Here is a 15,997-nt window from a genome sequence, read left to right on the forward strand (position 1 = left end):
GGGCAATGGCCATTTCAATCAGAGACAATCTAACCACCACTCTTCAACATTCAAATGTGTTACCATTGCTGAATCAATTGATAACCACTATCAATATCCTTAGGGTTACCATTAACCAGAAAGTCACCTGGACACCATTTACATACAGTGATCACGAAAGCAGGTCAGAAGCTGGGAATACTGCAGCAAGTAACACACCTGCTGACTCCCTGCTGTGGAAGAATTGACTCCATTCAAAGTCACACTAATGCAGAATTTCTCATGAAGAGGTTAGTGCTGCAGCCTGGGCAGCTGTGACATAGCCGGGTGCCCTTCACTGCAGGGTGCCATTGATTGGACGCACATGGCCCTGAGAGGGCCGTATCGCAACACTGTAGAATTCATTAACAGGAAGGGCTTTCATCTGCTTCATGTTCGGGTTAACAGTAATCACCGTTACCACTTCCTAGAGATGTGAGCCCACAACCCTGGCAAATGCCATGACCTGTACATTTTGGAGCGCTCTCATGTACCCCAGCTTTTGAGGAATCGGGTATCTTACCTAGTTCCTGCGGGTAGAAGTTGGTCGCCAATGGCTGCCCGCTGCACCTATGGTTCATGACTGCATTGCTTACCCCGGATACAGATCTCGTACCACCAGTGCATCAACCAGGGAGATGGAGCAGACCACAGGGCTGCTAAAGATGTGGTTCCACTACTCGGAGCGATATGGAGGGCCCATCCAGTATAGACTGATCAGAGGGCATCCCTATCATCCGGGCTCGTGCTCTGCACAATTGGCGCAGGCAATGAGGTGAAGTGCGGGATGCTGAGGAACTGGGCAATGGAAGCAGTCATTGTCTATGACAGAGACCAGACAGAACTTCATTGACACCTGTTTCCAATAGATGACAGCTAACTGCAGTAGATCATCATGGACTGGAAAATATTCATTAGTCATGGTGCTGAAGTCTGGTTTGCATTGCAGAGGTGAACATCAGCCTCTTGGTTTTATTTGTGTTTGTTTTGGTTGACTATAACTAACACTCGTGTTTGGAAAAGTCTTAATGCTTCCAGGTGTGTGATATTCCCCTAGTGGACAGTGACAAGCTGCGTGTTTAGTGTGCAGTGGGGCCAGAGTAATGGTAACCTACTGAGGATGTTTAAATGTGGAGGAATGTAGGTAAGGACAGGTAAACAGTGAAGAATGGTAGTTAAACAGTGACGAGAGCGAGACAATGGTGTATGTGTGAGGGAGTGCTAGCCATTTGCTGTGGTCAGTATGGCTTTGTTGCTGCTGTGCCATGGCATTGCTGGTGAGGGACAATGCTAGATTACCCATTCTTGTCCGGGTGCACAGCCATCTTTCAAAGATGGTGCAGGTACAAGGGGTGGCAGTCTTTTGGTGGATATCTGCCGAGTAGTGAGCTTTTCTGGGAATGGGGTACAGTGAGATGGGACCGGTATTGGACAGGAGGGAAGCCACGGGTCAGGGAAGGTAGTAAATGAGGAGAGTTTAGTAAGACACAGCAGGAAAACCTGTTAAGGCCTTGAGGCAGAGATCCCGCCAGAAATCTCCATGCACCTTAGACTTAGTCAAAAACACATAACATTCGGCCCAAAATTGTGATTGGATGCTGTATATTTTCTCATACATAACTGACCTTTGCTGTACTTTAATTCCGGAAGCTCTGCATCAAGCTGAATGAGAAAAACATCATCCACGCATTCAATGGTTTTGTCTATAAAAGTAAACTGTGACACAGAATGAGATTTAAATTCAAGCATAAGCAAAAAAAAATTCACTGAGTTTTTCCAGTTCAGTCCTTGACTAAAACTAAACAAAAAATCAATGAAATTCAGTGGTGCATTCTGAACCACTACTTTATAAATGAAGGAACAGTTCATGCAGTTAAGTCAACTTCCTTCCTATTCAACACTTAAAAGAAAGTTCTACTCAAATTGGCATTCTGTTCAGAAGAGGTTTGTGCCTGCAGCTAGCGGAATGGAAGGGTGATGTAATCTGACATTGAATCTTTGCTGCCAGCCACAACTGCAGTCAACCACTTGTGGGCTCTTCACTATTACAGGGCAAGATGTCTCACAAACTCAGACATCAGGCAAATTTAACTAGGGGCAAAACCTGGCCTGCACTCAAATCTAGATTACCACTCTACAAAATGTAACTGTGCATGAGGAAATACTACTTTAAATATTTTTATAATTGTGCATCCAGACAGGATAAATTTTGGCCATTGTAACAGAAATATGGTTATCCCAATTGGTATCTAATGTTTTAGTTACAATTGAGATGAAAATACTCACCATTACACTGTAGATTTGAAAGCAAACAGGCTGATATCCCATTCGTACATAGTACGAGGTAACATCCAAAATAAATGGGTCTGCATTGGGCTGTTGTCTGGATGGTGGTGACTGTGAGAAACATTTAAATCTGTTAGTCTATCAAATAGCTGGAAATGGAAAAGATCTTTATTAGGTTATTTTTCAAAAGATTAACACTTAAGGTAAACGCTAATATTAGGGTTTTGGGTTGTTTTCGTATTGTTGTTAACCTTCTTCAAACATCATTTGTATTAGATTGTTACTTTCCTCCACGCCAGAGTCTTACTCTTATTTGTGAGCTGTTTTCACTGCCACAAAGTTAACTATATGACGACAGATTGTAATTGTTCATTGGCTAACAAGCTAATGGTTTCAATTACCACTTCTTCTGAAAGATGGGCTCTATCTTTTTCTGCAGCTGTATAGAAATTCCTACGACTGTTTTATATACTACAAAAACACATCTAACTAAACCTGACTGAACACACAAAATAAGAGGACCTTGATAACAAAAGGGATTGAAATAATACCACATATTAGGGAGTCAATGTTAATATATTCACGTTAAATTCCTTTGTCTGTCGTTTTAACATCTTGTATTAACACATTGTTAAAATGGTCTATACCTTTTTTAGAATAATGAACAAAGAAATTCAGTGAGAAAGCCTCAATACTGAAGAATAATGTTATACACTGTGATTTCAACCACTGAGAACCTATTCCCTTAAATAGTGAAGTCCAGGAGAATGATTTTTATGTTCAGTATTAGTTTTGTCTATGATGCCTGATTAAAATATAAGTCAAATTATACTGAAAATGCACTCACAGGTATTACCTGCAATAGATTGTGTGCAAGAAATGCAAACTTTTCCAAATGAGTGCAGTCCCATAAAATGATCCCTCCTTTCCGCTCAATTTCATTCTTAAAGTCTTGACATACATTTTAGATTAGAGATTATATTACAATGGCATTGTAGTGGTCTTTACTTTTAAAGCTACTTATGTATTGCTTCCCTCTATTTGGTTATGTGTATGTTTATATTCACTTGCTTTGCATTCTTTTCATTTCCATAACTCTTTGCTGAGAGTTAAGGTTCTACTCTTGATTAAAAACAGTAACTGAATACCCAGTTCTCGCCTGCCATTTCCCAACCATGCAGGGGTGATTGTCAATCAACACACATTCAAAATCCATCACTTTATTTTGAATCACTGAATAACCAGACTAAATAATTTCATATTAACTTAAAATCACAAAATGTACTTTCACCAGATCTGTTCTTCCCTAGACACTTTGTCAACACAGCATTTTTTATACTGTCATGACCACATATTGGAGCCCTAAAGTAATGTGGGCATTTTTAACTTGTAATTCCAAAACATATTTTCTAAAAAGAGAGCTGATACAGTCAAATATGGTTGTGGATGCAAATTAAGTGGCTCTCTCGAGATAGAGATGCACAGAATTTGAAAAGGACTTGAAGCAACAGCCCTTCAAAAAGGGGAAGGGGCCAGTCTAAGCAGACTGGATTGTGATCTCTTTTCATTAAAAAGATAATAAGGGGGTAATGAGCCCTGTTAATAGCAAGTGATCTCTTGTAGATTGGGTCCCAAAACTGCAGCACATTCTGTGTTTTCCTTTAAATAATACACTAGGTTGGGGGTTGAAAAGTCAATTTCAACTCTACTAGAGAGAGTGCTATTGAGCCTGAATACTCTCATGCGTGCCAGCCTGGATTTGAACATTGCTACAAGGGTTAGAGCCAAACAACTTTTGCTTCATCACCACTGTGTTACAGGTAAAGACATCCCTCACTCAGGGTTCTGCAAGTTGGTTAAAAAGGGAATCATAACTATAGAATCTTCACCAAATAGCAAAAATCATGATACTGACTGTTCAACTATCAATGTCAACTGCTGCAATATGTTCAACCTTTTTTTTGCATTTTCACATTTGTATTTCTGCTTTTATTTAAAAAAAACTTATCTTTTTGGATCACCTCTGTTTAATGATCTTTGTGTATATGTGTGTATATTTTGTTAATTCAGGAAAGCTTGGTTACATTGGCCCCTTTTAAACCACAACTTCATCTGGAACTTGGTGAAAGGTGTCCACAAGAGAAGTGAACTTTTAAAAAATAACCTTGTTACAACAGCAAAGGGTGGGGGATCAGGTGACTGATTCACGGTAGTTAAAGTACCAATACTCCCTGGAATCATAAAGACATCCTAAAACAAAATGTGCTAATTGCATGACTGCAAATGAATTATTGTGTCTAACTATAGGCAATATTTTGCTGTGAACTTGTGGATGGAGCTGCCCTCACATCTTGCTTTTAGACTAAATCGGTGCTTTGCATGCCCAGATCCATAGGCACCCAGTTTTAATAGGCTGTCCCATTACCACAGCAGTTTACTCCAGTACAGGTCCACCTTTGGTAGAGTCTTGTTCCAGAATTTCAGGCAGAAAGAGAAACACAACATGACTTGATAGTTAGCATAGAACAGAACAGAAATTTGTTGTCACTTGTATTTTACAAAAAAGTACAGTGAGGTGCTTAAGTCACCACATTCTAGCACCATTTTAGCTATAGAAATTAATATATTTTTTTAAATTAGAATTGTTTAATTCACGGTTCATTGGTTCCCAAGGTCATGGAAAAGACAGGAACCAGGTTCCCCACCACTGCAGAAAAGTCAACATCGAAACAACTGAATCTCAGACCATTGGAATCCCGGTTGGAACACCATGCCGCTGAAGATACTGCAGAAGCAACCTCAAGGACCCATCACATTGCAGAAGCAGACCATCGTTCCAGGCTGTTGGAATCCCTGGCTGGAAGACACGAAAAAGCCTCCTCAAGAAATCCTGGGCCAGATCCACCATGTCACAGAAGCAGACCACCACTCTATTGAACGCAGGAGGACATGGCTGCAATGGCCATGAGGAACAGACCACACCACCTTGTCCGCTGCAGCAGCCTCCTGAAACATCCTTCCTCCTCCTCCAGCTGGCTACAACATCACCACCACCACCACCACCAGGACTCGGACCCAAAATACTGCCACCAAGAGTTTCACTTTGCACCATTGCTCTTCACCAGGCATTCACCAGAAGGTCAGCAGAATCAATCACTTAAAGAATAAAGGAAGGAAGAAATTGAAAAGAAAAGCAAATAGAGCAGACAAGCCTTAAGCTGAGGAGCCCAGATGCTGTTTAATCCACTACCAGCATCTTGATAGCCTGCTGATGTAGAAAATGCAAGCAATGCAAACTTTGAACAGTATCTTAAATGCTATGAATGAAAGTAGTTGTAATTAACTGCGGATGAACAGATCTGGTGAAATACAATTTCTTTTGGCATGGTAGCTCAATGCAAGCTTACCTTAGTGATAAATTAACGGAAGAGCTATTTCATGATAACAGGCTAAGATGTTTATCAATGAAAATTGTAGTATGGTTTAATTCTATAGTAGTTTACATTACATTAGTACATTAGGAACCAGTGATACATGAAAATGATAAACCAGTTTTAAATTACTATGAGCTAGAAATCACTTTCAACAATAATTAGCAAATGAATGGTTTACACAATTGCCTTAATGACTTTCTTTGCTCATTTCGCAGCTTATGTTAATCTGTTGTTTGAAAAGTATTAACAATATTACTTTATATTTTCCTCACTTAATTCACTGCAATCAGTGTATTGTAATATAATTAATTTAGAATACAGTTTGCTGCTTTTAGAATGGAGTACAAGAGCAGACTCCACATTTCGATGATATTTCAGAGGCTCCAGAGTCTATTTCCATAATAGGGGAAAATAATGGCCCAGATATTCCAATAGGAAAAGGGTCATTAGGCAGCATGAAGAAGGTGATTGCCTAGTGGCATTATCACTGGACTACTAATCCAGAGTTCCAGATAGTGTTCTCGGGACCTGGGGTGAAATCCCGCCACAGCAGAGGGTGGAATTTGAATTGAAAAAAAACATTTGAATTAAGAGTCTAATGATAGCCATGAATCCATTGTCGATTCTCAGAAAAAACCCATCTGACATTCTTTTTACTACAATCATTTCTGTTATACAGCACATAAGCAAGCTACCTCATAAGGATGCAATCGGAAATGGCCTTACCGTTCTAGCTAGTTCAGGTATCATATCTCGCAGGCTGTTGTTAATGGGCGGCACGGTGGCACAGTGGTTAGCACTGCTGCCTCACAGCGCCTGAGACCCGGGTTCACTTCCCGCCTCAGGCGGCTGACTGTGTGGAGTTTGCACGTTCTCCCCGTGTCTGCGTGGGTTTCCTCCGGGTGCTCTGGTTTCCTCCCACAGTCCAAAGATGTGCAGGGTCTGGTGAATTGGCCATGCTAAATTGCCCGTCGTGTTAGGTAAGGGGTAAATGTAGGGGTATGGGTGGGTTTCGCTTCGGCGGGTCGGTGTGGACTTGTTGGGCCGAAGGGCCTGTTTCCACACTGTAATGTAATCTAATCTAATCTAATCTAATCTAATCATCTAGTTCACTAATGTTCTTACCTGGTCTGGCCGACCTGTGACTTCAGACCCACAACAATGAGGTTGACTCTTAACTGCCCTCTGAGTAATTAGGGATTGGCAATAAATGCTGCCTAGCCAGCAACACCCTCAATCCATTGATTAATAAAGGAAAAAAAAATCACTGCTCCTATACATGAGCAGAGTTGAGTCATTAACAGTGGTTAGTGCCTAATTCCTAAACACATTAAATACCCAAAAATTATAGAATTAACATGTATCCTGTGACATTCTTTTTACTACAATCATTTCTGTTATACAGCACATAAGCAGGCTACCTCATAAGGATGCAATCGGAAATGGCCTTACCGTTCTAGCTAGTTCAGGTATCATATCTCGCAGGCTGTTGATATTGCTGTTATACCACGGGTCGATGCCACCCAAATACCTGGACATTTCACAAGAAAAGTCACTGCGCAATAACGGGATGATCTAAAAACAAAGTATTCAAAAATGTGTTCACTATCTGCAGATGCTGATAGAATTTATACTTTTTAAACAGTCGTTAAAAGTAACTCTGGTTCTGGAGTAATTGTTTTCAATACATTTCACATTAGCTACTTCAAGTCTGCAGCAATATCTCTTCAATGATTTTAGAATATTAAGAGGTTTAATTTCACAGTCAAGCAGAGAATATAATCCTTACACTACTAAGCAAAACATTTTAACACCAACATTGCAAGGTTTTGATTGACAAGTCAATTATATAGCATGTCAAATATCTCAAAGGGCTTCAATACAACTATTTTGCAACCTATTCTGATTTGTTCAAAAAGTTAATTGTATGAGTCATGTAGTCAGCAGAGACAAGGCAGATCTGCTACATAAAAAATAAAATTAATATCCCACAGAGTCAACTGCAAAAAGGACTATTTGAAATACAGCTTAGACACACCTTGCTGGCAGATACCGGGGTCTGCTCCTCATTTGTAACTGGGATGTAGTAGAACTGCAGGTTTAGTTTTGAGGTCAGAATACATCTTCTTGTTTCTCTTTTCCTAAGTAATAGAATTGAAGTAAAAATACTTTTGTCATTATTTTTAAGCTTATGATTGCAGTTTAGACTGCAGCTCTACTAATGTTTTTATTTAAAATATATTTCTGTTACTTTGAGAAAACTTTCAAACAATTATTCATCAGCCCCAGATCATGAAACTATACAAACTTTGGTTCAGAAACAGAAACTAAAGAGGAAACTGCTGAATTTCTAATACATTTCCATAAAAGAATATGAACACAATCAAAGTTGAAGTTTCATTTGAAATTTTTAAAGTATCAAGATGCCTTTAGGAAAGGAAACTCTATGATATCATTATAAAGTTGGTTTTAACAGTAACAATATTAAATGGGAAAAGTAACAAATCATAGTCACATTTTTGAGTCACAGCATAATCAGGACTGCTTGTAGCAGACCTACCTGTAGGTATAATTTAAGATGACAAGCTCTTGCAGCATATTGGTAGTGCTCCTACCTCTGGGTTAGAGGACCTGGGTTCAAGTCCTACATACATCAGAGGTGCGTCATAACATGTCTGAACAGAGTTAAAAATCACACCACACCAGGTTATAGTCTAACAGGTTTATTTGGAAGCATTAACTTTTGAAGCGCTGCTCCTTCATCAGGTGGTTGTGAAGGAGTAGTGCTTCTAATTAAACCTGTTGGACTTTAACCTGGTGTTGTGTAATTTTTAACTTTGTACAGCCCAGTCCAACACCGGAATTTCTAAATCATGTCTGAACAGGTTGACTGACAGTATCCAGATCCAAACACTAGTTTATTTCTGGTTCTACTGAACTAGCACTTTGAAATTCTGAGTATATTGCAATTTCACACTGGATTAAATTATACCTACAAGTAGGTCTGCTACAGGCAGACACAATGGACTTAAAATAATATGTCTTAGCTGAGGTGATACCCACAGGGGCTTACTTCACTAGGCTTAACTTAACTTTAGTGACCCTACGCTATGAAAGGGTGAAGCTTACAAAAGAAAAAAACAAAATCATAATTATTTCCATTTTCAAAGACTTCACATAGACTCAGTGCACATGCGTGGACATCAGTAAAATTACAAACAAGCTGACCTGTGATGCTCACTACTGTTAAACAGTCCACTCACATTCGTTGTCAACTGTATCAAGTAAAGGGTATCATCACAAGATTAAAGAACACAAACTAGCTTAATGCAACAGGTCACAGAAAAAATGCAGAGGTTAAAACACCTGTCTGTCTAAGAAGGAGAAGCAGTAATGACCAGCTTATAAAGTGACACCCTACTCTTTTGTAAATCATGAAAATTCAACAGGAAAATATAGAGGAGAATCAAACCAGATGCAGTATTAGATGTCATCAATGAAGGGGAACTTTTCTTATTTTGAAAATTGTTTATCTAAATTCTGAATAAGTATTAAATAAAATACCTGATAGAAAGAACGGCCTTTGCCAATCGTCCCAAAATGCAATCATTCCCAAGTACTACGACACGCGCAGTGTGAGGCTTCTGTTGTTTGAAGTTGAACAGCATTGTATTGCAACCAAACTTACGCTGAAGTTGCACAGTACCTCCTGTTGCAGAGGTATCATAAACATCTGAAAGGTTCAGTGTGTTTTCGGAATCATAGCTTTTCTTCTTTATGCAGGCTTTTCTGACAAACTTGGTCTGCTCTTTCTCACTGGGCCCTGCAGCTGGCATGTCATTTGCAAGAGGGAGATCCCCACAATCTTTGACAATACCACTGTCATTTGACAGAACTGATAATCTTGTTTGCTCAATGTTAAGACTGTCTATTGTTTCGCTCAGTTCACAATTGTCAGAATCACTATTCAAGTAGTCCTGGCTACTGCCACATCGACTTTTAACAAATTGCACCAGTTCTTTCCCTGGGGGAAAAAAAAAACAACATGAGCCAGAGGCAAAACATGGTGGGCAAAATGCATGATATGCAACATACATGACCAACATATACATTAATATGTATATGAAATGGCAAAATGGATCACAGACAAGATACAAACATTATGAGGACAGATTCTTGTAAGTTCTCACACAAATTAATTTCTTGTTTCCTGGGAACAAGTCAAAGCTGGGCCAACTCTAATTGGTTTATGAACAAATTTCCCACAGCTTAATCAAATCCATCTTATGAAGTTCAGCTCAATATTTGAATTTCTATAGACAAAAAGGATGCCATGTTTTGTTTTGGTGAGTTGAGATATTGTGTTATAGGTTATCTTTATTAACTCACACACCATCTTGCTATATTTATTCATTCATATCCTTTTACTAACCCGTTATTTACTATAACTCGGTTTCATTCATTCATAAAATCACGGTTTCATACTATATTTAACTAACATAAGATAGGCCAAATTTAAAACAACTCTTTTTAATCAAAACATCCCTTTCAAACCCATTACTGCATTTTCACACCTTATTGGCCCTCACTACAAGCAGTGTCTTCCTCTGAATAGGTGCAGCATACAGAACAATGCCATCCCAATGAAGTCGCCACAAAACATAATGTTAATCAGCCCTTACCAACCACCTCTTGGGCCTGAATAGATTTCCAATTAGTAAGTACCTATCAAATACCTTTAAATTGGGCCATTATCCCTTTAAGAAACTAACTGACAAAATGGCGCTTCCGTGGAATTGCATGAATGAATGAAACTCATACCGGCAAATAGTAAACAAATCTCACAACCCAGCTGCAGTAGTCAGTTTAATATACTTTATTCTTTTATTAAGAACAGGTACAATTTTTAAAGTTATGTAGAGCATATTGGCCTAGTATTTTTACTAAAATTTACTAACTTAAAAGACAAAAGGACAAACACCTCTTAATTATGCAAGCAGACTGGACAGACACTTTTAATCACATCAGGAGTAGCAGCCAGCATTGGATTTATTTTAACCCATCTCCTGTCTCCCAAGACAGCAGCCCTTCAAACCTTTGTGTACGAGATATAAAAGTGTAACACCATAGTATTGGAATTTTAATATTTGTAAGAACTGTGTATAAAGGGGTTCTTGTAAAAGGCGATTTCTGCCATTCACTGATTTTGGTCATCAAGTTATGGGAGCGTGTACAAATAATGACCGAAATTAGTGAATGGAGAAAATAGCCTCTCTTATTCAGCAATTATAGCACAAGTTCGAGGCTGCAATAGAATCCCGGAATACAGTTCTTACTGGAGCCCCTTTGTACACAGTTCTTACATATATTAAAATCCATTACTATTGAGTTACATTGTTTTATCTCCAATACCCAAAGGTTTGAAGGGGTTCTTTTCACAAAGTGTTCCATAAAGGATAGACGGCTTTTGTGAAACATTAGTGCTGCTATTGTATATGGACTGAAAGATGCTGAATGCTAACATGCTGATGTAGTAACTTCAATGTACATTATGTTCATGCCATAAACATGCAAGGCCGAATTAAACAACACTAGTCCCATAAGAATTATGTTCAGAAGTCTGTAGATTACTTCCAGGTAATACAGATCCCTTTGCTCCTGATGAAGACAGACTGGAGTGTGGAGTCTCACATCCTCAAATTCACTCATTTGGATGGCTCTAGGGCCATATTTGGTACATGAACAAGAGAAAAGTTTTCTATGAACCTACCAAAGCAGAGTACAGTGACCCAAGTTTGAGTCATGTAAACTTGGCAGAGATCCAAAGCTGGCAATAATGACAACAACTTGCCATGATGTCAGGTCACTAATTTTCAGGTCACTTCCATCAAGCCTATATCCCAAGACAGATTACTACACTGTGCTTTTCCAACTCTACCTACAAATGACAGTTAGCACAGATTAGGTACAACTTTAAGCCGAAGGAACATGACATCAAGGCATCAAAACCTATAATGCCAAAGATCAAGACATTTACTGGTATCCAATTTGAGAAATATAAACTTTTCTACAGGTCTTGCTGCCTTATTCTCAATTACTTCTGGGGGTCAGGTTTAGACAGTGGATTTGGATCGACTCAGGCTTGGAGGGCCGAAGGGCCTGTTGGTGGGCTGTAAATTTTCTTTTTTCTCTTTGTTTTGCTATATTACTCAGATTTAAAGCAAAATTTAAAATGCCAAACTAGCAATTGAGAAAATTCAGTTCATTATCTTTTGTATGCATTCAGAAATAATTCCTTAATTAGAATATCAAATCCAAGACTCCAGAATTAGGAGGCAAATTGAATATTGACAAGCTACTTCAGTTAGCCTGAAAATCAGAGTACCTCAGACTCATCAACCTTTTCTCATGCAGTTATGCCCAATAGAAGAAAACTAAAAGTGGTCACTTGACTTGTTATGTGAGAGAATGATGACTGGTTTGCAAAGAACAAAATGGGAAAAATATTTATTTTATGATGATGACGATGAATATTTTGATCAAAATGTCTTTACACAAGAATTCATCCAGCCAATCTTTAGGCAATAAAAATAATACTTTATAGGGCTATATTTGGTACACGAACAAAAGAGAAGTCTTCCATGAACCTTGCAAAGCAGAATAATAAATAATAATTTACTTAATTGAGCTGCAGAGTGGGCTATTAACCTGCTATTAACCATGTCCCACAAGATCCATGCCCAATGTGTTGCTACGAGACTCTGCAATACACTGCAGCAGTTGAGATACAGACCTATCACAGTGATTTAGAGCAGTTCGGATAGATGGTAAAATTTAACAGCAGAATAGCTAAAGCCAAACTGCCTTTGGCAAGCACTGTAAAACAGTTTGGGAGTGAAGAGTCATAGAGTCATAGAGATGTACAGCATGGAAACAGACCCTTCGGTCCAACCCGTCCATGCCGACCAGATATCCCAACCCAATCTAGTCCCACCTGCCAGCACCTGGCCCATATCCCTCCAAACCCTTCCTATTCATATACCCATCCAAATACCTCTTAAATCTTCCAATTGTACCAGCCTCCACCTCTTCCTCTGGCAACTCATTCCATACATGTACCACTCTCTGCGTGAAAACGTTGCCTCTTAGGTCTGTTTTATATCTTTCCCCTCTCACCCTAAACCTATGCCCTCTAGTTCTGGACTCCACGACCCCAGGGTAAAAACTTTGCCTATTTATCCTATCCATGCCCCTCATAATTTTGTAAACCTCTATAAGGTCACCCCTCAGCCTCCGATGCTCCAGGGAAAACAGCCCAGCCTGTTCAGCCTCTCCCTGTAGCTCAAATCCTCCAACCCTGGCAACATCCTTGTAAGTCTTTTCTGAACCCTATCAAGTTTCACAACATCATTCCGATAGGAAGGAGACCAGAATTGCATGCAATATTCCAACAGTGGCTTAACCAATGTCCTGTACAGCCGCAACATGACTTCCCAACTCCTGTACTCAATACTCTGACCAATAAAGGAAAGCATACCAAACGCCTTCTTCACTGTCCTATCCAACTGCGACTCCACTTTCAAGGAGTTATGAACCTGCACTCCAAGGTCTCTTTGTTCAGCAACACTCCCTAGGACCTTAAAATTAAGTGTATACGTCCTGCTAAGATTTGCTTTCCCAAAAATGCAGCACCTCGCATTTATCTGAATTAAACTCCATCTGCCACTTCTCAGCCCATTGGCCCATCTGGTCCAGATCCTGTTGTAATCTGAGGTAACCCTCTTCGCTGTCCACTACACCTCCAATTTTGCTGTCATCTGCAAACTTACTAACTGTACCTCTTATGCTCACACCCAAATCATTTATGTAAATTACAAAAAGTAGAGGGCCCAGCACCGATCCTTATGGCACTCCACTGGACACAGGCGTCCAGTCTGAAAAACAACCCTCCACCACCACCCTCTGTCTTCTACCTTTGAGCCAGTTCTGTATCCAAATGGCTAGTTCTCCCTGTATTCCATAAGATCTAACCTTGCTTATCAGTCTCCCATGGGGAACTTTGTCGAACGCCTTACTGAAGTCCATATAGATCACATCTACTGCTCTGCCCTCATCAATCCTCTTTGTTACATCTTCAAATATCTCAATCAAGTTTGTGAGACATGATTTCTCACACACAAAGCCATGTTGACTATCCCTAATCAGTCCTTGCCTTTCCAAATACATGTACATCCTGTCCCTCAGGATTCCCTTCAACAACTTGCCCACCACCGAGGTCAGGCTCACCGGTCTATAGTTCCCTGGCCTGTCTTTACCACCCTTCTTAAACAGTGGCACCACGTTTGCCAACCTCCAGTCTTCTGGCACCTAACCTGTGACTATCGATGATACAAATATCTCAGTAAGAGGCCCAACAATCACTTCTCTAGCTTCCCACAGAGTTCTCAGGTACACCTGATCAGGTCCTGGGGATTTATCCACCTTTACCCGTTTCAAGACATCCAGCACTTCCTCCTCTGTAATCTAGACATTTTGCAAGGTGTCACCATCTATTTCCCTACAATCTATATCTTCCATATCCTTTTCCACAGTAAATACTGATGCAAAATATTCATTTAGTATCTCCCCCATTATCTGTGGCTCCACACAAAGGCCGCCTTGCTGATCTTTGAGGGGCCCTATTCTCTCCCTAGTTACCCTTTTGTCCTTAATATATTTGTAAAAACCCTTTGGATTCTCCTTAATTCTATTTGCCTAAGCTACCCCATGTGAGAAATCACCAACAGCGAAAATATATATAGTGGTTCTCTTCCCAATTTCTTGCATAATTGCAGACACACAACAAGAGCTAGTCCACTTACACAGGACTTGCTGCAGAGGTCACCTTCATTGAAAGAGTGGCCAAACTTGCAGGTAGTAGCTAATGGGTGTACAATGGCCCACAACAAAGGCCTGCACATCAATTACAAGAGTTGTGTGTTGACCTCCCAGAAGCCAACTGCTGAGACAGTCTAGTCAAGAGAAGGGCTGCAGAATATGAGAATGCCAAGGGATGAACAGATCACGACCACTCCTGGGTTACTTGATGCACACTGGCATTAACCACTTGCTGATGCCATATACTAGTTATACATTAAAGGAATGTAATCTCTTCTGATTTACAATTACATCTGGCTATTCTTATTGCACCCATCCGACAACTAAGGTGTTACGTATAATTGCGTGGACCTGTAGAAATCCCACAAAATAATCAAAGCCAATTGTTCTCTGGATTTGACAGGCCTCTCAGTCTTAAAGTTGGAGGCTCTCACAATCAAGGATTGTGAAATTTTAGAAATGCCAGCAGCTGAGCCCTGAAGGAACATGGATATCCAAAAAATGTAGATATTCAGATCTGTCATCACTATTGTCACCACAGACAACAAGGGACTTACCTGCTTCTCTTGGGGAGTTTATCTTTCCACAAGAGACTGCAGTGGACTGCAAGAGCTGGAACTTTGGAAATAAAGCATTTTGGGGGGGGCAGGGGGCAGGGCTTGCTGTACCCTCTGTGCTGGGGGTGTTGAGATACAATCCCCTGCCAATCCCCTCTATTCCATCCCGGTATTTGTGACTGCTGAAGGCAGTGGCTGTAACTGCTGCTGATGTTGCTGCTTCTCTTGGTGTGGCTGCAGAGCTGGAGGAGGCTACATCTCCTCCTCAGAATTCCAAGCAAGTTCAGGGAATACAGAGCCCATGGCACAGGGAGGTCTCACACGGTGGGACTGCCCTCAGAGGAATCTAAAGCATTGCAATAAGTTACCCAGAATTTCAGTTCCCAATGAAATGAGTGATTTCAGATAGAAAGTCCTGGGAGTATTTGATGGGAGGACAGCGTAGAGGTAGCTTTACTCTGTATTTAGCCCCGTGCTGCCCCTGAGCTGGGATAGAGGGGATGGTGTAGAGGGAGCTTTACAGTGTACCTAGTCCCATGCTGTTCCTGTCCTGGGATAGAGGGAGCTTTGCTCTGTATCTAGCCCCATGCTGTCCCTGTCCTGGGATAGAGGGAATGGTGTAGAGGGAGCTTTACTCTGAATCTAGCCCTGTGCTGTCCTTGTCGTGGGAGTGTTTGATGGGGGAGGGGGACAGTGTAGAGGGAAGTTTACTCTGTATCTAGCCCCATGCTGTCCCTGTCTTGGGATGGAGGGGACAATGTAGAGGTAGCTTTACATTTCTGTTTAAAAGAGTAGACACAGACCCTTCAGCCCTTCCTGTGTTCG

At 40.4% G+C, this 15,997-nt stretch overlaps 1 protein-coding gene across 3 annotated transcripts in view; it reads right to left on the reverse strand.

The window, feature by feature from the left end:
- Positions 1-15,997, reverse strand: part of pik3r6 (phosphoinositide-3-kinase regulatory subunit 6) — a 101,754-nt gene that overhangs the window by 19,083 nt on the left and 66,674 nt on the right. For all 3 annotated transcript variants that reach the window (XM_088000526.1, XM_043714585.2, XM_043714584.2), the window contains 5 exons: positions 9,303-9,762; positions 7,777-7,879; positions 7,191-7,313; positions 2,305-2,415; positions 1,644-1,734 (listed from right to left, as the gene is read on the reverse strand). In XM_088000526.1, the coding sequence (XP_087856652.1) occupies positions 1,644-1,734; positions 2,305-2,415; positions 7,191-7,313; positions 7,777-7,879; positions 9,303-9,762 (888 nt within the window). The remainder of the gene's footprint in view (positions 1-1,643; positions 1,735-2,304; positions 2,416-7,190; positions 7,314-7,776; positions 7,880-9,302; positions 9,763-15,997) is intronic.

Source organism: Chiloscyllium plagiosum, unplaced genomic scaffold (genome assembly GCF_037043375.1).
Source record: "Chiloscyllium plagiosum isolate Xiang-an unplaced genomic scaffold, Cpla_swu_hap1 HiC_scaffold_25, whole genome shotgun sequence".
NCBI classification, from domain to species: domain Eukaryota; kingdom Metazoa; phylum Chordata; class Chondrichthyes; order Orectolobiformes; family Hemiscylliidae; genus Chiloscyllium; species Chiloscyllium plagiosum.